The 25,348-nt window shown below is 36.6% G+C and overlaps 1 protein-coding gene and 1 long non-coding RNA gene across 6 annotated transcripts in view; one reads left to right on the top strand and one right to left on the bottom strand.

Moving 5' to 3' along the window:
* The window catches only part of LOC105468025 (ADAM metallopeptidase domain 23), a 170,539-nt gene that overhangs the window by 39,934 nt on the left and 105,257 nt on the right, over positions 1–25,348 (bottom strand). For all 4 annotated transcript variants that reach the window (XM_011717927.3, XM_011717926.3, XM_011717928.3 and 1 more), the window contains exons 10-18: positions 20,879–20,950; positions 18,283–18,446; positions 17,190–17,274; positions 16,110–16,200; positions 13,675–13,723; positions 11,420–11,519; positions 7,946–8,017; positions 7,264–7,353; positions 5,575–5,655 (exon numbers count right to left, since the gene is read on the bottom strand). In XM_011717927.3, coding sequence (XP_011716229.2) covers positions 5,575–5,655; positions 7,264–7,353; positions 7,946–8,017; positions 11,420–11,519; positions 13,675–13,723; positions 16,110–16,200; positions 17,190–17,274; positions 18,283–18,446; positions 20,879–20,950 — 804 coding nt within the window. The remainder of the gene's footprint in view (positions 1–5,574; positions 5,656–7,263; positions 7,354–7,945; positions 8,018–11,419; positions 11,520–13,674; positions 13,724–16,109; positions 16,201–17,189; positions 17,275–18,282; positions 18,447–20,878; positions 20,951–25,348) is intronic.
* Positions 12,910–25,348, top strand: part of LOC139357200 (uncharacterized) — a 49,495-nt gene continuing 37,056 nt past the window's right edge. For both annotated transcript variants that reach the window (XR_011609996.1, XR_011609995.1), the window contains exons 1-2: positions 12,910–12,990; positions 22,822–22,913. This is a non-coding gene — a long non-coding RNA (uncharacterized lncRNA). The remainder of the gene's footprint in view (positions 12,991–22,821; positions 22,914–25,348) is intronic.

Genomic DNA, 25,348 nt, shown 5'->3' with positions numbered 1-25,348 from the left:
ACCTAATTAAACTAAAGAGCTTTTGCATGGCAAAAGGAAAAGTCAGCAGAATAAACAGACAACCCAAAGAGTGGGAGAAAACCTTCACAATCTATACATCTGACAAAGAAATAATATACAGAATCTACAATGAACTCAAACAAATCAATAAGAAAAAAAAAATCCCATCAAAAAGTGGGCTAAGGACATGAATAGACAATTCTCAAAAGAAGACACACAAATGGCCAACAAACATATGAAAAGATGCTCAACATCACTAATGGTCAGGGAAATGCAAATCAAAACCACAATGCAATACTACCTTACTCTTGCAGGAATGGCCATAATAAAAAAACAAAACAAAACAGTAGACGTTGGTGTGGATGCGGTGAACAGGGAACACTTCTACACTGCTGGTGGGAATGTAAACGAGTACCACCATTATGGAAAACAGTGTGGAGATTCCTTAAAGAGCTAAAAGTAGATCTACCATTTGATCCATCAATCCCACTACTGGGTATCTACCCAGAGGAAAAGACTTTGTTATTCAAAAAAGATACTTGTGCACGCGTGTTTATAGCAGCACAATTCGCAACTGCAAAACCATGGAACCAACTCAAATGACCATCAACTAACCCAAACGCCCATCAATCAACGAGTGGATAAAGAAACTGTAGCGTGTGTGTGTGTATATACACATATATATATATATGATGGAATACTACATAGTCATAAAAAGGAATGGATTCACAGCATTTGCAGTGACCTGGCTGGGAATGGAGACTATTAATTCTAAGAGGTATCATTCAGGAATGGAAAACCAAGCATCATATGTTCTCACAGATATGTGGGAGCTAAGTAATAACGCAAAGACATAATAATGATACAACAGACTTTGGGGACTTAGGGGGAAGCGGGGAGAGGGGCAAGGGATAAAAGACTACAAATATGGTGCAGTGTATACTGCTCAGGTGATGAATGCACCAAAATCTCACAAATCACTATGAAAGAACTTACTCATGTAACCAAATACCACCTGCACCCCAATAACTTACAGAAAAATAAATAAATTGTAATGTTAAAAAATGAATAAAACTAACACAACCTCAGTCAACAGTAATGCAAAAGCAATATTGCTATTAGAATAAGCACATCAGGATCTAAAATTAATTTGTCAGATTTTACTTTTGTGATGTTTCAGTTAGAAAAAACCTTGTACAATTCTTCACTAATGAAAAAAAATGCCCTTATTCTAAATTGGCACAGCCACATGTCAGATTTCTAATCTATTTGGTTTTAGTTTAGGCTAATAAAAGACAGTTGCTTATCACAGGAATGTTTAACCAGAGAAATTAGGGAACGTTCTATGTTCTCTGCGCACATTTAAAACAGGAGAACCATAAATCTGTGCACTTTATTCTGCTTATGAGCAGAGCATTGGATTCAGTCTCTAAATGTCATTCTAGAACCTTCCTTGTACATTATGCTATACAGGATGGTTCACTCGAGGCAGACAGGCTTCAATAGTGCAATAGCATTTAGAAGTGTTTACTTTAAATTATGTTATACTACCCACCCAGATGACATATTTCATAGCACTAACAAAAAATATTTCTCCTATCTTTCAAATATCTGTATTACATCTACCAGTATTGTTTGTCAAGGATTTCTCTTAAGTATTGTTTATTCTATTATAAATTGTAAGTTTAATAAGTAGCTCTGAGGCAATATAAAAATGCTAATATAAAAATTAAGATAAATACATTATGAGGTAAAAGAGATAAAGTCATAATGTTGCCTGTAAATACTGATTCTCAGAGTTGCAGAGATTCCATTTTCTTAATTATTAGTGGTATTAATTAAAATCAAGGCTCATTATTTCTTAAGGAGAAAAGGAAGATTTTTGGGGGGTTTTAAGTCCCTCTACCTCTATTTTAGGTTCATCCTGATCATGCTAGAAAAATATTAGCAAAAATATTCTATTTTAATGTGCTACTGTGAAATTAATTTAACAGTGTAATTTTCAGCTTAGACACATGCTATAAAAAGAAAAAAATGTTTTACTTAGACAATAGAATATTAGGTTAAACAAAGAGTTCTCATCATAAAAGTCTTATTTCTAGTAAATTCTATGGCACTTAAAGAGTTAAAAATTGAAATGAAAAAACTATACTACTTTTTTTTTTTTTTTGAGACGGAGTCTCGCTCTGTCGCCCAGGCTGGGGTGCAGTGGCGCGATCTCGGCTCACTGCAAGCTCCGCCTCCCGGGTTCCCGCCATTCTCCTGCCTCAGCCTCCCGAGTAGCTGGGACCACAGGCGCCCGTTACCACGCCCGGCTAGTTTTTTGTAGTTTTTAGTAGAGACGGGGTTTCACCGTGTTAGCCAGGATGGTCTCGATCTCCTGACCTCGTGATCCGCCGTCTCGGCCTCCCAAAGTGCTGGGATTACAGGTTTGAGCCACCGCGCCCGGCCAAAAAAAAGGGCTCACTACACAGAACTAAAACCATATATGGTAAATATAAAAATAGTAGTATTCTACAAAGCTAAAAATATAACTCAGTGAAACAGTGTATCAGGATTGTCAATACACTTGTCATTAAACACAGAACCTACAATTCTCATACTTTGTATTACAGAAAATTGCAAAAAAACCTATTTAATGAAACGTAAGAAACAGATATGCATAAAAATAATGAAAACATGGCCTGAACATATTTCACGGTACAATCTATTTAACAGCATCCATTTGAATTGAGCTTCAAATAATATATATCAACACCTTTACAAAAATGTTAATTAGAACCCTTCTTTCCCTCTCCTCATTTTTCCTTCTGATTAAGGAACTTAGTGTAACCCCAGCTCCCCTCCTCTTTACTCACTTCCATCATTGGGAGGTGGAGTGATTGACCAATCATAAGCTTGGGAAGAAGAACTAGGCATTCTGCCTCAGTTCTGCCATTCTTTTAGAAGCAAGCCTACCCACATAAACTATGCATTGTCCATTGCTGCCCCGTGCCATACATTGTCCTTCTGGACCCAATTTTGTCAGTAACCTGTTGCTACAGCCTGAACCGGGATCTTAAAGATAACTTTTTAGCCCTCACATTAAGCTACGGCCTTCAACTTGGCCATTTTCAATAATAAAAGTGATATTTTGACTGCCAAGTGTACTCTATTGGGAGCCTCTTGGAAAGCACAATGCCTAGCAACAGGTAACTCCCACTTTTAGGAACTTGTCCTGAGGAGCTAACCCTGAACAAGAAACACTCTCGTAAAAATGCACAAAAATGTTCACTTCTATACTACTAATAATAAACTGCCAAAATCTAGATACCCACATTGGGTATAAATCAACTGATAAATCCACACGACAGACTCTCATACAATCGTGAAAAGAATTACCTATAAAAACTGTATAATAGCATGGGGAAATGCTTTTAAAATAATGTCAGAATTAAAATGAAATTTTAATTCTTTCCATGGCCTACATGTCCCTACCTGCCCTGATTCTTGACTTCCTTTTTGAAATGTTTCCACTGTTCTCCAGCTATCCTTGCTTTCATTCCATTTCATGGAGAAGCTAAGCTTCTGTACTCATTATTTACTGATGAGCTCCTTCTTATTTGTGTCTCTGCTTCCATGCCATCTCCTCCAGGAAGAAATATTTGATCACCCTATCTATCACATCCTACCCTATACTCTTTCCACTTCACCTTATTTTATGCTTTGTACTTATCACCATCTGACATTTTTGTTTATTTACTTGCCTTTCTATACCCAGCAGAATGTAGGTTCCATGAAAGTAAGGCCATGTCCCAGTATTTAGAGCAGTGCTTATCACACAGTAGGCCCTCAACAAATATTCACTTGAATGACAAATAAAGACATAATGTGTATAAATTAAACACATAAAATAATAGGTAAATTAAAAACATAAACATTATACAAAGAAGGAATTTTAGAGGGCAATATTAATTATGTGGCAATAATTTTAATGGGAAGAAGATCATGCCAAACCACACAGGCCATGAAGCCAGGGCTACATGTGTGCAACAGACGTGGCAACGGAGAATTAAGAAAGGTGGACTTCTGCTCCCAATCCCACTTCAGCCAGAGTAGTGCTGCTTGTTCCTTATTTTCTACATTGGGCATCCATCCAAATTTTGTCTAATAGCTGGTTTCGTGGCTTTAAAATGTTTCAAAACAGCACATTAGTGCTTCATCAGTGTGAACGTACTGTTTAAGATGTAAGGACCAGAAAAGAAAAATCAATTAGTTGGATACAAATCATATAAAGAGAACTAGTTATGAAGGAGAAATTAGGAAGAAAAAAAGATTTAGGCCCCTACCCCGCACACACAAAAAAAGAGAACCACACCAAACTTTCCTAAAATGAAGGTATGGTAAAGAGCTAGAAATAACCACAAACCAAGCAAAATCAAACATAAAACAAAGGAAACAAAGAATATTCACATGTGCAATCTATACTGAAAGCTTTAAAATATGTACAGGTTGAGTCAGGTTGAGTGAGCTTCCTAAAACAAAAATCCAAGATCAGAAATGCTCCAAAATCTGAAACGTTTTGAGTGTTGACATGATGAAGATGACATCATTAACACTGCAGAAGTGCCTATGGATGTATGGTGAAAGTGTGTGATGGGCTTCGTGAAGAATTAGAGCCAGTGTGCATTCATAACAGAACAAGAAATCATGCCAGTTTATATTAGGTTGGTGCAAAAGTAATTATGGTTTTTGCCATCAAAAGCAATGGCAAAAACCGCAATTACTTTTGTACCAATCTAATAAAATCAAAGAGAGACTTCTAAGCAAAAACTCTGTTAATGAGGCAGATGACTCTGGAGGAACCATTTTAAAAATCCATCCAGCAGAATGCCCCCTTATCCCTAGAGGACCCACTTCCTGGTCCCTCCACTGCTTCTGATGTTTCTTAAAAAAAAAAAAAAAAAAAAAAAAAAAAAAAGTAAAATACAGCATACAGTAACTTTTTCAAAGGTTTAAAACACAGCATCCTAAGTGGTGACTGAAAGCCTGCCATTTTCATTGTTGCTGTTTTTCAACAGCTGATACAGTTATTTGGGTGATGCTACTGTGCTGTTTGATTACCCAGAACACATTATTTTTTCAATGTCTTAATGGTATGTCCAATTTTTTTTTACTGTTAAGTAATTAGGTGTGAATAAGTACAGGAGAATAATTGTGTATTGGTAGCACTTAGATTCAGGAATCATGGTGATGCTGAACAACCAATGATTGTCCACATGGGTGGCTGAGATAGTGGTATCTTTGCTTTCTGAGGATTCAATGTACACAAACTTTGTTTAATGCACAAAATTACTTAAAAATATTACATAAAATTACCTTCAGGCAATGTGTATAAAGTGTATATGAAACATCAAAGACTTTCTTCTTTAGATTTGAGTCCTATCCCCAAGATACCTCATTATGAATATGCAAATATTCCAAAATCCAAAAATTTTAAATCTGAAACACTTCTGGCCCCAAACATTGTGGATAAGGAATACTCAACCTGCACTTACAAGTAAAATGTATTACCGAAAATTCAGTGCGCCATACCTGGCCAGAGTCTCCAGTACAATATTCAGTAATATCACACTCGTTCACAGCATCCCGGCATTCATACCCTCGTGGCTGAAACTGCAAATCAAAATTCAATATTAAGAGTTAGGATTATGTAATATTTCAGAGAGTTATTATAACATTCTTAGACTCACCAACAATGCCTATACTCTCACATAACTAACACCAAACTCTTTTTAAGAATTAGCAAGACATAATATCCTACTGCAGAATAGAAACAAGGCCCAGATGCTACCGTCTATACTAAAGATGAATCATCAACCAAAGCTTTAAATGTTCAGATTTCAAAATCCACTGTCTCAGAGTACTATTTTCAGAAAACAATGTGATGGAAATCACCTAAAGAAGAAATTCTGGTTTGGCTTAAGACAAAATAGCAAAACACTACAAGATAAACATTTAAGATCGCTCTGAAAAATTCACATATATACCCAACCTTCATTGAATTGCCTATTAGCATAGATATTAAACTTGCCTTTGCTACACATAGACAATCAAATTTTTTTTTTTTTTTTTTTTTGAGACGGAGTCTTGCTCTGTAGCCCGGGCTGGAGTGCAGTGGCCGGATCTCAGCTCACTGCAAGCTCCGCCTCCCGGGTTTACGCCATTCTCCTGCCTCAGCCTCCGGAGTAGCTGGGACCACAGGCGCCCGCCACCTGGCCCGGCTAGTTTTTTGTATTTTTAGTAGAGACGGGGTTTCACGGTGTTAGCCAGGATGGTCTCGATCTCCTGACCTCGTGATCCGCCCGTCTCGGCCTCCCAAAGTGCTGGGATTACAGGCTTGAGCCACCGCGCCCGGCCGACAATCAAATTTTAATAAATTCATATGAATTACCTTTAGTAATACCAGGGAATGCCTATTGTATACAAAGCATTTTATTTGAGGAGGGTGTGGGTAAAAGGTGAAGGAAAGAGCCCATTACTCTCAAGCAATTTATAATCTAGTTGGGGACACGAAGCAAGGAGAAACTAAGCTAGGATCTTCTAAATACCATAAAGCATAATACCCTCTAATATTGAAAAAAATCATAAAATTATGTAATTCTATGGTTATAAGGAATATTAGAGATTATATATATGAGAAAAGGGAAGATGACAATGACTTTTCAAAAATAACTGGTGGTCTCTGTGGATGGAAGACTGTGTATGTCCACACACACAAAAACTGTGTATATACACATATGAGTATGCATTCAGATGTTACTTTCCTATCTCACTTTCTTGCCTTTACAGGGGATTTTAAACCCAATGGGAAAATATGAGCACTAGCTTTTATGTTCAGGTCTAAAATAAATTAGGGTACGTTTTGAAGAAAAATGTTATAAGTAGGTCATATTATTAAAAAGACCACAGAAATTGTCCCTCCTCTATTTAACAATTTAATATGGATTTCATCTGTGTTAGTAGGGCAACTCTTTTGGAAGCAGTTTAGGTATATTTTCTTAATGAGGCATTGCAGGATAAGACGGTTGGTAGTGAATAATAGTAGAGATAAATGTTGCGGCTCACAGAATTTGAGATTTATCGATTCTATAAAACTGCCAGGCTAATATGTACACTGTACCCAAGAAATTTGTGACAAGCTATACAAATGCTCAGTGTACACACTGAGATATCTGGCTAATCTGTCAGTTAAAAGAAAGATGAAACTGTCAGAACACTCACAAGACATGAGGTGTTGTTACAGCAGGGCCCGTCGCTGCAGTGAGCCCCGTTGGAGAGGGAACATTTCTTACAGCACAACCCATAGCATTCCTAGAGAAAACACTTCACGTGAGTAAGCGAAGAGCCTTACCAGCTGGTCAGTCATTTTCTCTCCACACGTGGCATGCATATTCCAAATGAGTACATTTATACAATAGTAAGCAAATACTCTGGGAAATAATTAATTACTTTAAACAAGGATAGATTCCTTCCTGCAATACTTCTTAGCAAAGTGAGATTTTCTATGAAAGGATTTCAATACCAAAGAGAAAGCTTATTTTTTAGCAGGCAATTCTCCTCCAGTTAGCTCCACTACATTCTAATGCCCAATCTATTTTATAAAGATAAAAATAATACACAACACAGAAAGAATGTTTTATGATTTGGTAAAACTTAGATGAATATGAGCTATAAATTTTTAAGAGGTAGGGAATTCAATCAGAAGAATCCATTAGGTTTGCTCAGACAAGGCCATAAGGACATGACTAATTCTAACATGCCTGAGCTGAATTAAGCACTAATCAGAGAGATGAGAAAGAAAGGCAGCAAGACCACAATCAATGAGCTGGCCTCTCACGAATGCTATATCTGTTTGCACCAAGCAAGATCTGTGCTGTAAGTACAGAAGGTTTCTTATACCTACCACATGAAAACCACAATCACACTCCTCCCCAGCTTCCACATATCCATTTCCACATTCCGTGGGCTCAAATAGCTAAAGAGATTAGGGAGAGAAGGGAAAAATTTTTCAATTTATCACAGAAAATCAGCACATCAACCAGGTCACATACAAGGGCCGTATAATCAGCTATCATGTGATATTCTTCTATGATCTGTTGTTATGGCATTTTATAAATGATGACTATGGGAAATACTGTTCATTTATTAATAGCACTTAAAAAATATATCTGAAATGGGGCGATATCTCTTGGGGGATTCTCTGGCTGTGGGCTCCAGAGATGACCTCTAGCATTAGAGTTACTTTTTATGGAGATAAGCTGTCAAGAGGAATAGATCACTTTTCATATTTGCTAATGGAGCTAAAATGCATTGCTAATAAGAATCACGGATATCTAATTTGCTGACTTGTCTCAAGACAGCTGAGAAGCCATAAAAACTGTCAAAAAGATAAATATGCTTCAGTCATAGCCAAACGTGGTATGTACAATCAAGTAAACGCAAGTAAACATAGGGGAAAAAATGTTGCTAGAAATCCAAGCCCATCATTCCACTGGAAAGAAATCCCAAGTGTCTGAAAGCATAAGACACATGTATGGATACATAGAAATCTCTCAGTCATTCCTAGGGCAATAGAAGAGTACAATTTCTAGAATAATCTAGTCTACTGGTGCCATGACCTTGCTTGCCAGATAAACTATATTATAGAGCAACCGTAAAGGTAGTTGACTGTTTATGAGAAGCATGCCTACTTCCCATTCCAGGGGCGGTGGGGAGGGGGACAGGATTTCTCTGGGCATAATCATCACACCTTAAAGGAAGGCTGGAGCAGCACATTACAACCCAAATGGTCTGAGCCCTGAATATGACAGGCAGAAACTGACTCCATCCGCAGCAGCTGAACACACCTCAAGGAAGGGTTGCCTTCCACTAAATTCACCTGAGAAAGAACTGATCCTCCTTCCACTTCCAGGAAGGCAAAACTATTATGAAAAGCAAAGGTTTCCAGGCTACTTGGGTGGGACTCCCCTCGAGGAAATGTCCTATGAGTAAAATGAGCATTGCATATCTCTGTGTTATTTTGATCAGGAGGCAGGAGACATTGGAAAAGGGAAGGACTGACTAGAACATGGCCTGCACTTTATACCAGGCTCCCGTTCTTTCCTTCTTAGGACGCTGCCTCCATCCTGAGATGGGTCACTATCTAACCATGTGGAAAACATGGCAGTGGGGAAGATTCCCAAAGCACAGAAAATATGCACAGATATAGTGTAAAAATAATACACACACAACACATGCATATACATACATTCAAAATGCTTGGGGGAAAAAGTCACTTCTTTGATACATACATATAAACTATTCCACCGGAATCCACAGTTGTTTATTAACCATTGTACTAGGTAGTTTAAAAAGACATAATTCCGTATTTACTAACTTTTAAAACGACAATTTATAGTTATTTTTATTTCATTTCCAACTTATTGGAATAATTTTCTCCTAACTCACAGACAATTTCAGAAATCCACTGACAGATCCTTACGCATATGCTAGAAATCTTAACCTTTCCAAACAAGTGAGAGTTGTTTCCTCAGGCATGATGCTTATAATTAGCTGGCAAGCTGCAAGGTGGATAAAATTAGCCATGTACCGTGCAATTCAAAAATGCCAGCAGCTCACATTAGTTCATTATTACTTATTTCATCCATTTTGAACACTTTGAAGCTTTTGGATTTCCGTTGCATTGAGATCAATGTTATGAAAGCCAGGCAACTGACTTTAACGATGTAAGGTCACTTTAAAAGTCCTGTTTCTTTTTCCACAGCCGTACTGAGATTTTACACACATGTCGGGCATCAAGCTACCATCTCCTGACTACGTAGTGTTGCTGAATTATGGGTTTAGGAATAAATTATCCTGTCAGTTACCACATTAGTTACTGATTTTAAAAAAAAGGTTAACATTATTTCACTGCTCTCTCAATTTGCACAGTATTAAACATTTTGCATAGCAATGAGCTATATTTGACTCATGAAGTAGTATCTTAAAAAGAAACACGAAATTTGCCATGTTAGAATTTCTATACCATCTGCTAATTAGCATTGATCCTATCTTTTGCCTGCTGAGCGGCTTCGTTTCCAAACATGCTACTGCAGGTCTACAGCCCCGATTTATGCAAAAGCTTTGAAGCCAGTGAGTTTGAGACTTCCAGCTTTGCTGAAGTTTAGAGAAGTATGATGCATTTACCATATTCTATGTAATAGTCCTGAGGGGCTTGGGACATATACTATAATCCGTTAATATTTCTGCAGCAAGACTTATGAATATTTACCTTATGAGGTATAAATATTTTTCAGTTTAGAACAAGTTTTACTGTCAAATGTGTTTTCCACAAACATAAAAAACACTTCTGAAAATTTTCCATTTTCTGAATTAAGAATACGTGAATAAAGGAGTGTGACACTATATAGACAAAGTTTGATGAAATGCCAACTGACAATGTGGCCCTCCCCAGGTAAAGAGACAATGCATTATAAACACATACGTGTATTTATGGTAACCATAAATACCTTGGGTGATTTTTTGTCTGGCTGATATTTACAAGGAACTAATGTCCCAGGAGGACAAACCACTCAAAAAAGTCAAGAAATTAGTTAGGCCCTGACATGGTTTGGCTCTGGGTCCCCACTCAAATCCCACCTTGAGTTCTAATCTCCACTGTTGAGGGAGGAATCTACCTGACAGGAGGTGACTGAATCATGGAGGTGGTTTCCCCCATACAGTTCTCATGATAGTGAGTGAGTCTCACTAGAGCTGATGGTTTTAAAGTATGGCACTTCCTCAAGCTCTTTCTCTCTCTCCTGCCACCTTGTGAAGAAGGTGACTGCTTCCCCTTTACCTTCTACCATGATTGTAGGTTTCCCGAGGCCTCCCTAGCCATGTAGAACTGTGAGTCAATTAAAATTCTTTTGTCTGTAAATTACTCAGTCTGAGGTAGTATCTTTATAGCAGTGTGAAAATGGACTAATACTTGTCCCTAGAAAGAATGTCAAGGAGAAATGGAATTTTTATCAGAGAAATTGATTAAAATAATATTTTATCTTAATTTAACCCACCATCTCTTAGCAGCAGGGTGAAAACCTTAACAAGAAAATCTCAAAGATATTTTAATTGAAGGATTGTTTGCTTTTTGGAAGGGAGGATTTTTGAGTTCTAGCTAGCACTGAAAAACCAGAGACCAAGAACACTGAATCCATGGTTTTGTCATTAACTTAAACAGGACTCAATCTTTAACATGATAAGGACTTTTATAACTAAACATTAATCTGACTGACAAGAAACCTGCTTTCCAAGACAGGCATCTGATATCCAGCACTGTTCCATTATAAAACACTGGAGAAATAATATACTTTCTTAGTAAACTTTCTAAGTTACTAACCTTTGTTGGCCTGTTGAAAAGGCAGGCTCCACCCCCTCTCTGTAAAAAGTCTCTATACTCCAAAACGCTGCACTTTGAAAATTTTCGAGAATGGGACACCCTGAGGAGACAAAGAATCCGCTATGTAAATAATTTACCAAAAGCAATCATCAGAGAAGAAAATTAAAACCCCTAAATTGGAACAAAATGTTCACTTTGGATCCAAATGAATCTACACAAATTTTGACAAGGCATTTATGTTCAAATTGCCACTTAAGTATATGTGGTGGAGTTTGCAGAGATGGAAATTCAAAGAAAATCAAAGATTTGAGGGCTATGTTACAACCTCCTCAGCAGTCAAGCCCTTTTGTGACCAGGCTTGAAATGGTTTTTAAAAAGCTCATTACAAAACTTCTTCAAATAGGCTGTATTTTAAAGTTTGTTCATTTTTCTTTGCTATATCGCATTAAAGTCAAGCATTTTTTTTTTTTTTTTTTTTTTTGCCTCTGTTCTGAATAAAAGGAGCTCATGAACTTACTAGATTTTACATTGGAGGAGAGAGTTGTGAGGGCCAGTTTATTAAAGACTGTATCATGCAGGCCAACGATGCAATTTAGGTAAACAAGGAAACCCTAAAGAGCTGTATTAGATCATACATGTATATGTACATATGTTTTTAGTATGTATATGCACAGTGACAATAGAATTAGGGTATGCTCTCATGAATAATAGCTCTTTGTTCTCAATTTCAAATCTATTTGGTGATATTCATTATTAATCAGGAATAGAAAATGAGCTTCTCTGAGAATTACTTAATCAAATATAATACCTCTATGTAAGAACACAGGGGAATATTATACACATGGTTACGGTTAAACTGAATCACGCACACACACACACACACCTATTCCTCAGGAATACAGTGTGTGATTGTAACAGTGCTTGAACTTGCGAGTGACAGACCACTTATTCTAGGAAGCAATTCAATAATTTTATGCATTCTGATGTATGAAGGTAGTTTACAGAAGTAGGTAAAACCTGCCACTTTTGATAGGAACCTCTTAGAAAAACTATATAGAAATATATTCTTGGGAAAATATGTATTTACTTTAAAACATTTTCTTATATCTCATTTAAAATATTTTATATATTTCATATATATTATGAAGAGACACTATAAAAAAACCCAGAGATTAATTTAGAAGACAGAAGACATCTCCCTATAGAGCCAATATTATAAGTGTTACCTTCCTATAGCAGTCCTCAGAAAAGCCTGGTTAAGCCACAAATTACTAAGCTATGGAGTAATAGTAAGGGAACCGTGGAAGCTAAGGGTTTCACGTTTAAACTCTATTTCTAGAAATGCATTCTAAAGTAGCAGGGATAATGGCCTACTGTGCAAACCTTCATGCCCACACTCCTCCCCAGGAGTTGGACTCCTAGGAGGGCTGGTAGAAGAAAACAATGGGACTCTGTCCAAGTAGGTCAGGGCCTTGAGCAACCAGGGCTCAGAGGAATGCAGGTAGGACCAGAAATGGTTGGTGTGTTGAGCAGGTGTCTGGCATGGCAAAGAAAGCAAAAGAGGCACACAGGTGAGTAAACCTCTCCCCTCTACTAGGAGTAGGTTATGGCTTAGGGGGCCTGGGGGCAGTGGCTCCCATGAGGCAGGGGTCCCTGGGAAAGAGGGCAATATTTCCAGGCCTTGGTTCATTGAATCAACAGCAGCTCTGGGGAAGCTGCTCTAGTTCCCAAAGTATTCACAAAAGAAAAGTGAGGGAATGTTCAAATGTCGATCACTAGAAGACTACCTGATTTAGACACGGTGAGTCTGTCTTAATTTTTAAAAAGTTTTATTGATTTATAAACAGTATAGTATAATTTTTATTACTGTAAACATATATATTTATGAGTTCTTTAAAATGTAAATTGATGACTAAATTGATTTCACTGACCGCTTCAGGTAGACAACCAGCTTTGAATCTAAGTGTACTAAAAAATTTATGCCTCCACTAAACTTAGAAGCCTTTAATCATGTGCTTCCTTTAAGGGTTAATAAGAAGTACAAGTTAATACATTTTACTTTTATCACCAACCTTAAATAAAAAATTAAAATATAAAGTGAATTAGCTCTTTCAGTTTAAAAATATCAGACAACTAATTATTGATTTTATATTGTGCTTAGCCTGAAAGACCAATACCCGAGAGACCTTGTTTCTAATTCTACGCAGCAATTTTACAAAAGGCATATATCAAATGCACGCATAATGAAAATTTACCCTGTTTCCTCCATGATGCAGCCGCCCCAGGATTCTGTGCAGTCACATTCTGGTCCAATAAAACAATAAAAGCAACAGAAGAAAAAGGAAACAAAGAAAGTCACATATTTAATTGGTATTATAACTCCTATAATAATTCTTTATTACCAATTCCATGTCAGTCAAATAGACAAGGAATGTGAAGTCTTACAGAACAAAATTTATTTCTTTTAAATCAATATTTCCTTATCCTTTCCAGAATTATAGGTTACTTCCTAAGAAAACAGCTGGCAAGAAATAAAACTGTGCCTCTCTTCATTATTTTTGTAACTCTGACAACTCAATTCGGTTCCTAGTTCCAACGTTTAGTGAAAAGTACGCTGGTCTACAAATCGGAAAGCCTGAATTCTAGCCCAAGTTCTGTCATATGAGAGAGTCCCACAGGCAAGTAACTTAGCATTTCCTGGGTCTCAGTGTTTCTGCCTCTAAAATGGGAATAACACCTGTTTGTCTATCTTCCAGAGTGGTTACGGGGTTCACACTAGATGGTGTACCTATGTGCTCTCTGTGAATTATAAAGCTGTGTTGTACAAACACAACAGATCATCACTGAAGTTTTCTAACAGAGAATGCTCGTAGAGAAGAGAATTCAATTTGTAAGAGTTTATGTGAGGATGAACAAGAGACCTGAATGAACACTATGCTAAAAGGTTTAGTAAAAGAGAGCAATCTAAAACAGAAGTGTACATAATCACTTAAAAACATTTATAACTTAACTTCGATACCAGAGACTGACATACTGATATTGTGATGGGCTCTGCTCTTCATTAATTTTTTCCTATTTCTCCTTTCTATACATCTCTCACTCTCTCTATATATATGTATATATCTCGACAGAGAGAGTGATATATATCGACGTATATATAGAGAGAGGTATATGCAAAGATAGGCTTCCAAATGGATTTTTAAAACTCAGTTTAGAACCAATGAAATAGCTACCTAAACAAACAAGTCACAAAGAAATAAAGAATTTTAGGAAGGAGGGAACTATGGCAGGCATTAGTAATGAACTCTACTTCTCACCCCATTTCACCATGCAACTCAGTAACACCTCTCAGCTGACTCTAGCACTGGCCTCTTTCCAGATCCAAGATTTCTAAACAAGGGCATAAACCTGGTCATACACCTTTCTGGTTTTAAGGTGAATATGCCAGATGGTGAAACTCTCAACACTTCCTTTAATGTGTACTAGGTGTTTCCTGGGAAAGCAAACAGTCTGAGCAAGATAGTCAATGGAAGTTTGCACAGGTTTGTGAAATGCCACCAGACACTTGTGATGACTATCTTAATGTACCCATAAAGGGAATTGAGAAGCCTGTGTATATATAATTTGTTTCAATTTTCCACAATATTATGCATTAATGAAAAAAGAATATAAAATACAGAATAATATTAAGGTAGATTTTGTCCTTTTCTTCTCTGGGGAGGTTGGGGTGACAAGTGAGACCTTTACTCCCAGTGTCTCATATTTTCAAAAAATATGAAGGGACTTTCACCTAATTTCTAGTTAAGTGAATAATATGAGTGAACACATTGGTCTCTCTTTTCACAGGATTGCATTAGGTCGTTGTCCGCTGCCACAAAAATGTATTAAAAATTATATTTTACCACTGCGTTGGTATAAAGATAAATACAATCTGGGTTGAATTTTATTCTGATTTTAAAAGAAATTAACATTTTTCATGGACCCTTCAAATTACTGTGAGCCCTAGACCCTTTGCCCACTAGAAAATTAGCTTTTTCTATCTACCTCTCATCTGATTAATGAAAAAGTCATACCTAAGAGTCACCAGCTATGTTTTTTACGGGTGGGATGTGTGGCCCTATTTGCTCTCCTTTTTGGACCTGCCTGGCCCACTAGAGGAGAATCCTATCCTCTAGCGCCTGTTTCCAGGCTTAAAAAGCCCTGGGGCAGCGTCTTCCCTTGCAAAGCCTTTTTCTCCAACTTTTCTGATGGGACTAGGTGGGTAACTTTCATTAGAGTTTAAAGATGAGCTCTCTTTGACTCTAGATCTAAGCTATTTCCCAATCCAAATGTGAACTTATTAAGCTTGTGATGGAGCTTAATCTAGCACCTTGTGTGTCTGCTCAGCTGCTAGAACCCCGAGCGTGAGAGTATTCCCTGCTCCCATCCCCGCATTCTGCAGTGTGAGAAAGAGCTGACTCATTCCCAGAGAAACTGTGTATGATTTTATGCATTTTGAAAGGGAAATTTTTACAACCTAAACAAATTAAAAATTACCTTAAGTTGCTTATTTTCTAAATATTTTAGAGGAAGGAGATATCCTACAATTAAACTATAATGACTGGAATGAAAAATATTTATTTACTGACTGGACATGCATTATACAGACAGAATGGCACATGAAAGTGAGTAAGAAGGTCAATGTACATACTTGGCTTTCTGCTAGAAGGTTCCCATTGGATTCCAAGGTTTTGAGCCAGGCTCTGCGATAATACTTGTGCCACTGCCATTGGAAGACCATACTGTTTTTCAGAGTTGAAAGTGTGTGGGAGACATTTGAGAGAGTGCACAAAGCTAGTTATTATTTCTTAATTGTTACCACAAATCTTCTCAGTTCCCTAAGAAGAGCCTGTCAGTATCTAAAGATGGCATATGCTACTTCGCCCCTCCTCTTTACAACTGGGCCCAAGAAGCAGAAAGCCCCTCTTACTATGTGATATCTCTCAGAATTTGAAGCTCTCACATTGAAACATAAAATACAAGTCACAAAAGGCTGTGCTCCAATTCAACTTATACCAAACTCAGAATAAATTCAACTTACTAAAATATGTCAAGAGAGGTACCCACTAAATGGGCTACTGGGATAACCTGGTATAATATACTCCAATATTATTCCAGGCTAATTGTAGGCTACTGAGATAACCTGGTATAATATATTCCAGTATTGACAAGAGTTTAGATATAGTTGGGTATGCTTTTTTGGTGCTGTTACCAATTAAGAATTTCCTTTATAAAACTGAAAGTATTAAAATCGAAACAATGAGATTAAGGAAATAGGTGTTTGAGTTCATTCTACAGATAGGTAGGTAGAAGACATGAAAATGAAAACATATACATAGGGAGAAAAAAAGCTACAGTACTGATATCAGAAATCCTTTGATTTTAATGAGTTAAATTTAACATGGACAGAGGAGCATTATAACAAAAAAAAGTCAAGGAAGGATTAATAAGCTTATAAGAACTTAACATCTTCATCTATAGAGGCCTAAAAGTCTCTAGGCCAATCTTCAGCTGCATTTGCCTGATATATAGGAAAAATTGTCATTATGATACCAAAATACATCACTATGAACCAAAAGGACCACATTGGGTTCTATTTATTAATAACATAAGCCACTCATGCTACATTTGCCATGTCATCATTCTAAACAAGCACAAGAAAGGATGTAAACTGGGCCATAGGGAAAAAAGAGAACAAAGACGAAGCTCTACTTTAATTGGTAAAATTTACCTCATTCACACCAACTCCTCTTGTGTGAGAACAGACACCTCCAAAGTAACTCAGACTGCTTCTCTTATAGTGAAATGTCACCCGCCTTAAGAAAAAGCAGTGCTATGAGAAAACCAACGTGGTGGACCATCATTTCATACTCTCCCAAAATATGTCTACCCTCCTACACGGAACACCCCCAAAACATCCTCCTCCAAGAAATCAAAAACTGTATTCCAAATACCTTAAAATTTATGACATAATTACCTTTAAATTTGTTATGGTAAATAATTTCAATTGAGCAAGCACCAAGTACCTACTAAGCATCATGTACTAGCACAGGAATTAAAAACACCAAGATAAACAGACACAGCTCTTGACTTTTTTCTAGTAGCGAATATCTAATAGTGATTAAAAGGAATTAATATTGCTGATTATTAAAAATTGCTGATTAAAGATTGAAAAAACAGGAAGTAAAGGGTAACAGTGGGAGAAAAAGAAGGAGTAGTTTGGTTGGTTTCATTCCAGGACAGAACCTTAGAGGACTATCTGAAAATAGCTTTGCCATGATTGAGGAAGAGAATAGCTTATTATATTAAAAAGAAAGTATGGAACCCCTTTTCCTTGGTAGTAGAAACTCAACTGAATGGTTCATCTAAAAGGACTACATTTGCTAGCCTCTCTTGTAGCTAGGTGTGGCCCATGTGACTACCACCTAGCAAATGATTTGTTCATGAAACAGACACGTGCAAGCTTTCAGGAAACTTGCTTTACAGCAGTCAGCTCGGCTGGAAGGAGTACCCTTTTGTCCTTCTCCCGACATGTCATGCCCGCTGCCAGTAATGAAGGCTGGAGGGCCAGCAGGCATCCTAGACTGTGAGCTGACCTTCAGGATGGAAGTTATGGGCTCTAAAGGTAGATATTATGACTACAGAACCATCAGCACCCCAGCACCGGATATCCTAACTCCATGCTTCTTATCTAACAGACAAAGGAACCCACAGCAATCTTGTTCAAGTCACTATTTTCTGATATTTAACTTAACTGAACCAAAAAAGGGATAAGGACAAATGTCAGACCAAAGACTACAATAAAGGCTGAAATGAGTACATACGAGATGAGGTGCACAGCATCAGCATGCTGCCTAATGCGCTGCCGGTATTTTGAGAACTCATGGAGCATCTGTACAGGGTTGGTGGTGATGTCAATCTGATCCCTCTCAGTCCATGTCTCTACAGCCACCAGGACAACCCTGGTGTTGAGCTGCTCCTTGTAAATCTGAGGGTATACAACAGGACAGGTGCAGGAGGAAAACACTGGGTCAAACATGCACGATCAGTGAGTCAGAGTCAGTGGAAGGACAGGAAGGGGGAGGTGAGAGGAGAACATGGGGTCATCATTAGCCCGATATACAGAATCTTCTTTTCCTTTCTTTTTTCCAAGAGCAAAAATAAAGAAAGAACAATCATACAATTTGGTTTCAACTCTCCTACAGGGTTATTTTGATCCCAGAGCAATACATTCACCATCCTAGGGAGAGACAGTAAAGATTCTAAAGCCAGGACATAAATTTAAAACATCGTTCATAAAATCACCCTTTCAAATCTCATATCAGGTAACAGGTTGGAGCCTGATATACCAGTTCTGAGTAAGTGCAGTGCAACCATTTATTCCTGCTGGATTGGCATGGATCACTAAATCTCCAGATAAGCACCAAACAATATAGCTGGCATGCCCTTGGAGGTCATATTATATGAAAAGTAAAATAGCACTGGGAGAGATTGAGAGAGAGACTCAATGATCTCAGGCTAAAAAAAAGCAGATCCCTATCACTCATCTCATCCTCACCACAGGGTGGCATCACCCACAATATTTAAATTGTTCCCTTCCTGCTCTGTTTCTACTTTTGGCCCAGTAGCTAAACAATTCACACAATTAAGCCACTTCAATGAATGCTGTCATTTTGCCCTATTTTCAAACTAATTAAGAAAACAATGGGCCGGGCTTGGTGGCTCACGCCTGTAATCCCAGCACTTTGGGAGGCCGAGACAGGCGGATCACAAGGTCAGGAGATCGAGACCATTCTGGCTAACACGGTGAAACCCCGTCTCTACTAAAAAATACAAAACAATTAGCCAGGTGTGGTGGCGGGTGCCTGTAGTCCCAGCTACTCCGGACGCTGAGGCAGGAGATTGGTGTGAACCTGGGAGGCAGAGCTTGCAGTGAGCCGAGATTGTGCCACTGCACTCCAGCCTGGGGGACAGAGCAAGACTCCGTATTAAAAAAAAAAAAAAAAAAAAAGATGGATGATCTTTGAACACACCGAAGAAGGGGAACACCATTATGCCTAAATCAAACTGAAGCTATTATATAATGACTTTACAACAAAAACAAGTTAAATGTAATGTCTTTTAAAAATCAATGGTCAGTTTCAGAACCTTATGTGGTCACCCAAAATAAAAACTACACTTTGCATGACATGATTCTATTCAATCATCTTGAAACAACTAATTCAGAGATGCTACCAAGTAAACAGCTTTTGCAGGGGAAAAGATGTGTTTAAGATTCTCTTTTCCATATTCACTTGTGGTTTTCCTCTGAGAAGACAGACAAGAGCTGAAATTAAAGAAAATTAATAAATGGGGTGTAAATTGGCTCTGAGATACAATCCTAACTCTATATGAGATACTCGATGTACATCCACTCATGTTATACTTTTGTGCAGCTGTGCCCACCAGGTACATAACATATGTGTGTTATGAGTATTTACATGATTGGAGGTTTGTGGACTGCTTAAAAGGCAGAAAAGAAGGCAGCTCTTTGGAGTAAATAAATATCATTTAGATATTTGGCAATTTATAAAAAATGGTGGGTTTTTTCCCCCATTTAAGAGGGAACACACAATAAAATACCAGATAAAAATATATTTAGCTGAGCAAAATAGCACTTTATATTACAACATATGAAGTAGTATTCTATATTTAATTTCTGACTAGTCAACTGAATTATTCATTGGAACATAATGTATAATGTTCATATCTATAGAGTTCTAACCTAAGACAGGAAAAAGGAAGAAAACCTTAACCATTTTCCGTAATTCACAAAATAAGGAGGAAAACATATCAATATTAAAGATTTGTACACTTAGAAGTCTTTGTAAGGAGATATATACTTTATTATTCCAAATTAGTTGTATGTGGGGACTGCACTTATTTCCATCATCTAGAAATCAAGTGTGAAACATCACATCAATGGGAACACTAAGAAAATATATTTGTGTTCTTAAAAAAATTTTTTTTTTATATTACCTATATTCTCCAAACATACTCTGCCTCAATCCATTGTTACCACCATATATTTAAGAAAAACCCAATTGTTTCTTTAAAAAGTCTCATTTGCCAAGTATAATAGCAAATAGATTTTGGTAGCTATTTCTCCACTGTTTTTGTCCTCCATAGGTTGGGGGCAATAATGTACAGACATGACTTAGAAGCAACACTAATGTACCTTTGGGATTCCGGGAATAACTCAGTCATCTGAAACTCTCAGAGCACTACTCTGTCAAGTGGACCATCCTATAATTCCTTAGCCAGATGAGTTTCAGGATTGTATTTTTAAATTTGCTCAAGAAATACCAAAAGTACAAGTAAGCAAACAGAGATAAACCATTCCATCTTGGCACACAAATTCAAGAAAACTGGGATACTTACAGAATCCACAAGGTTGACCACGGACTTTGCAAAGTTGTTGGTATGTGCATGAGAAGAGCGATGCTTCTTATACTAGGGGGGAAATATATACCAGTCACTGCCAAATCATAAGTGAATAATAAATTTCAAAATTCTGTAAAAGCAGAAATATCTCAGCAATAGTAGAAATATTGATTTAAAAATATATAATTTAGTTTGCAGTATATTGGATTTGGTGGTGTTATTTCTCTGTTAGGTGGCAAAACTTTGACTATCTAAAACATGATGTTAGCTGGGCAGCATGGCTCACAACTGTAATCCCAACACTTTGGCAGGTGGAGGCTGGAGGATTGCTTGAGGCCAGGGGTTTGAGACCAGCCTAAGCAACACAGTGAGATCCGTGTCTTTACAACATTTTTTTCAAAAAAAACAAAAACAAAAACAACAAAACCTATCATGTTCTGAATAATAGTAAGGGCCTATAGAAATCAATATGAGAAGCTTTATACCTAAAAAAGTAAGTTTTTAATTTAGTCTTAACATCTACAAATTCAATCCTTTTGTTTTCATTGAAATAACATTTTGTAGCTCACACAAACGGCTTAACCCACTTTTCTCACTTTAAATTCAAGGCCACGCACAGATCAAGAAAATGTCTTTGTTCAGCACTTTAGATACTGTCCATGATATGGACAGCATTTGCCAGGCATTTAGTGTATCCCTTCAGAGGAATGTCTCCTCCAAATGAAGCTATTTGCTTTTGACTGCTCAAAGTCAACACAAAGAGAAGACAAAAAGTAAAAATGAAGTGTGCTGAGAGTTTATGATTGTTTATGTTTATTTAAGAAATAAAGAAAAGTAAATTAATAGAGTAATTCTACAATGACATCTGGAGGGCTACGATTTAAGCAAGGAGTAGTACACTTTGCTTAGTATGTCTTTAAGATGACATTTGAAAACTGAAGTCTACCATAGGAAGATCATGCCCTCTACTGGTCCATGAGGCTACTGTTATTTCTACAACACTGAGGGAAAAAAAACCTACTTAAAACCACTGATTCCGGTTTGCACAAGTCTTTGACATTTATCTTCAATTATAATTATGAAAATAATGCATCTTTCATAAAGATTCAAAATATTTCTACATTAGAAAATTCTTTTATTTGCCCATTCGCACCCTGTAACTTTGTCAGATTCCCTTCATTTCATTCTTTCTCTATGTTTTTTAAACAAAGAATATACATATCTCAATGTTTACATATCTAATGTTTATTTTTTATAACAACGAAACGATTACCCATAATAAATGCTAAATAAATATTCTGCTATTAGTATTATAGTATTCATTAATACATAACTGTTGGTATAATATTACTATTACTGTTCATGTTACTGCTGCTACTGTACATCATAATCTGACCCAAATTGTCTGTATTTGTGTTCTTTTAAAGTAAACTGTAAATGTGTGCATACAACTGGGTCATAAAACATCCTATTAATCTAAAATTATTCAGGCATTTAACACATTCTGTAAACTTGGCGTAAAGAAGTTTCTATAGATAGCTCAGCATTTTAAGTTACCTAGCAAATTCCACAAGCTGAAAATTTTCCAAGATACACTTAAGAGTAAAAGCAAAAATATTAACATTAAGTTCCTCTGGGGTGATGAAAATGTTCTAGTTCCACTGAATTGTGGATTGAAAGAAAAAATATTAGTTGATATATATCCTTCTAATGCAGTGGTGTTATCCACCTATTAAAATGAATTTTATTTTGCTTCTGAGTATTTGCTATTTTATTGAGATTTCTTTTTATAGTATAATGATCATGGAAAACATGACAAGTTTTAAAACATTTCAAGTTTTAAAAATTAATAAAATGAGGTCTTTTAAAAGTCTATCAAAGTGTAATGTTTTAAATTTATTTCATATTTGTAATTTTCAATCCTCTGATTTTCTTTTTAGAAAAATTATTTTACCTGCCATTGTTAAGTAAATTAGAGAGTGCCAAGAATGGAAGCAGAGATACCTGTTGGGAAGCTACTGCAATAGTCCAGGTAAGAGATAATGGAGGCTAAACAACTGTAGAGAGAAGTTAGTGAATTCAAGAACCACTATAAGGGTAGAGCTCCCACAACTGGATGATGTATAGGATGTGGAAGGTGAAGAAAGAGAATTAAAAGATAATTTTTAGGTTGTGAACTTGAACTTAAATAGATGGGGGATTGTGGTGCCACTTACAATAAGAAGAAAGACTAGGAGAAGAGAAGTTTAGGACTAGGCAACTAAGAGTTCTGATTCAGAAGTTCTATTCAAATCGATACTGAAGTAGAGATGTCAAACAGGCAGTTCTATACACGAGCACAGAATTTAGAGGGCTAGAGCTAAAAGTAGGGAGTAACGAATTTAAAGTCACGATCCCACTTAAAGACTTGAGACTGGAAGTTGTTACTTAGGTAGACAGTAAAGAAACAGAAGACAGCCCTGAACCAAGCCCTGGGGCACTCACATAATTCAAGATGTCAGATTTTAAAGATTTGTTAGAAATAGCCAGTGAGGTGAGAGAGCCACTGTGTCATAGAAGCCAAGAGATGAAACAAAATTTTCAAAAAAAGAGGGTAATCAACTGTGTCCAATACCGCTGAGAGAGTAAGACAAGGACAGAACAATGACCACTAGATTTGTTAACTTGAAGTGCCATTTAATTGGACACCTAGGGTTTAGCAGAAACTGCAAGTGTTTCTCCTGAAACAACTATTTGCTAACCCCAAATAATTTACTCAAGATCACACAGCTAGAATTTAAATCCTTCTAGTCTCTAGGTTGAGAGAGGAGGTAAGCTGGTTCAGTTAACAATTCCTATTAAACGGTTCATGTATATTCCTAACAAATCATGATTATTAATGAGAACTCAACATTTGTTAGGTGTTTACAAAATGTAATGGTTTTTAAGTAAGGAAAACCAAGTGAGGTTTAAATTGAAAAATATTTAAATTATCCTCACATATTTACATTTATTGATGCACAGTTAAGAACGTAGCAAAAAACGGTAGCAAATCATTTGCTTTTCATGCACTTTAAAAATCTCAACTAATTTTCTATTAGAATAAGGTTTTTAATATTTATTTTTAACTTAAGCGGCTCAAAGACATGTTTGCAGACTCTTATCAAGGCTATAATGGGCTTGCAAATGAGGTTCTACCAGCCAGGTACTAAGATGCTTTTTACCAAATTGAGGGATTTTTCTTTTCTAATGGAAAGCCACTGATAATGTGACACCTATTAAAAATAAGATATCTGCATTTTTTTTCAGACAGCCAATGTTAAATCACTCTGAATTAAAGGGATAAGCTTCAATGCAAATGTAGGCAGAATGTTTCTATTTCCTGCGTGAATTAGAACTAATTTTGCATATAAAGAAAAATATGCAATCACCATTTATGATAAAACTTACTTTCACATTTTCTGATCAGTTTAAAACAATCTTTATTTAAACTGGAAAATTTGCTTTTCCTTCCTGAACACATGCAATCCTTAAGAAAACTGTCTTTTGAAAAAAAATTAATTAGAATTTGATTTTCAACTCGAAGGTGAGAATTATCAAAATAACTATTCTGGATCATACAGTATAAAGATTGTAAGATAAGTACTCTCAGTAAAATGATTATCCTAAAGCCCAGCAGCAAATCTCCAAATATTCAGAAACATATGTATTAATTATTTTAGTTTGGTTTGACTTTCAACATATGAATTTAAGTACTTTGATCCAATAAGTTCTGATATACTAAGAAGTGGCAATCAAATTTAAAAACAACCTTCATCTCATAGAAAGCATACCTCAAAAACATTTTTTTCAGCTCTCAAAAAAAAAATTCTTATAAAATGACATGTGTATTTGGGACTATTATGGATTAGAATGTAACTTTGTCTTAAAGCTTCAAAAGGAATATATTTAGTTCTATCTGCCAAGAAGTACTATTTCTTTAATTACTAGAAATCTTAGGTAATTTCCATTTTAGGCATTATTACCACTTAAAAATAAAAGCTTTCCTTTTTCTTGAGACGGAGTCTCACTCTGTCGCCCAGGCTGGAGTGCGGTGGCGCAATCTTGACTCAGTGCAACCTCCACCTCTCAGGTTCAAGCAATTCTCCTGTCTCAGCCTCCCGAGTAGCTGGGATTACAGGTACACACCACCACATCCAGCTAATTTTTTATATATATAACAAGTAGAGATGGGGTTTCACTATTGCCAGGCTGGTCTCGAACTCCTTACCTCAAGTGATCTACCTGCCTTGGACTCCCAAAGTGCTGCAATTATAGGTGTGAGCCACCACAAGCAGCCTTTTTATTCTTTTTAAACATCTATTCCCTCTAAATTTATCAGTACAAATTACAATTCTTTTTTCTTGTTTCAAAAATAGATGACCATATCAAGCCTACTTCTCACCCATTTTAATAATAATAATAGGCCAGGCATGGTGGTTCATGCCA

This window comes from Macaca nemestrina, chromosome 11 (genome assembly GCF_043159975.1).
Source record: "Macaca nemestrina isolate mMacNem1 chromosome 11, mMacNem.hap1, whole genome shotgun sequence".
Classification (NCBI taxonomy): Eukaryota; Metazoa; Chordata; class Mammalia; order Primates; family Cercopithecidae; genus Macaca; species Macaca nemestrina.
The sequence above is the reverse complement of the archived record's forward strand: the minus strand, read 5'-3'. Positions and strand labels throughout refer to the sequence as shown.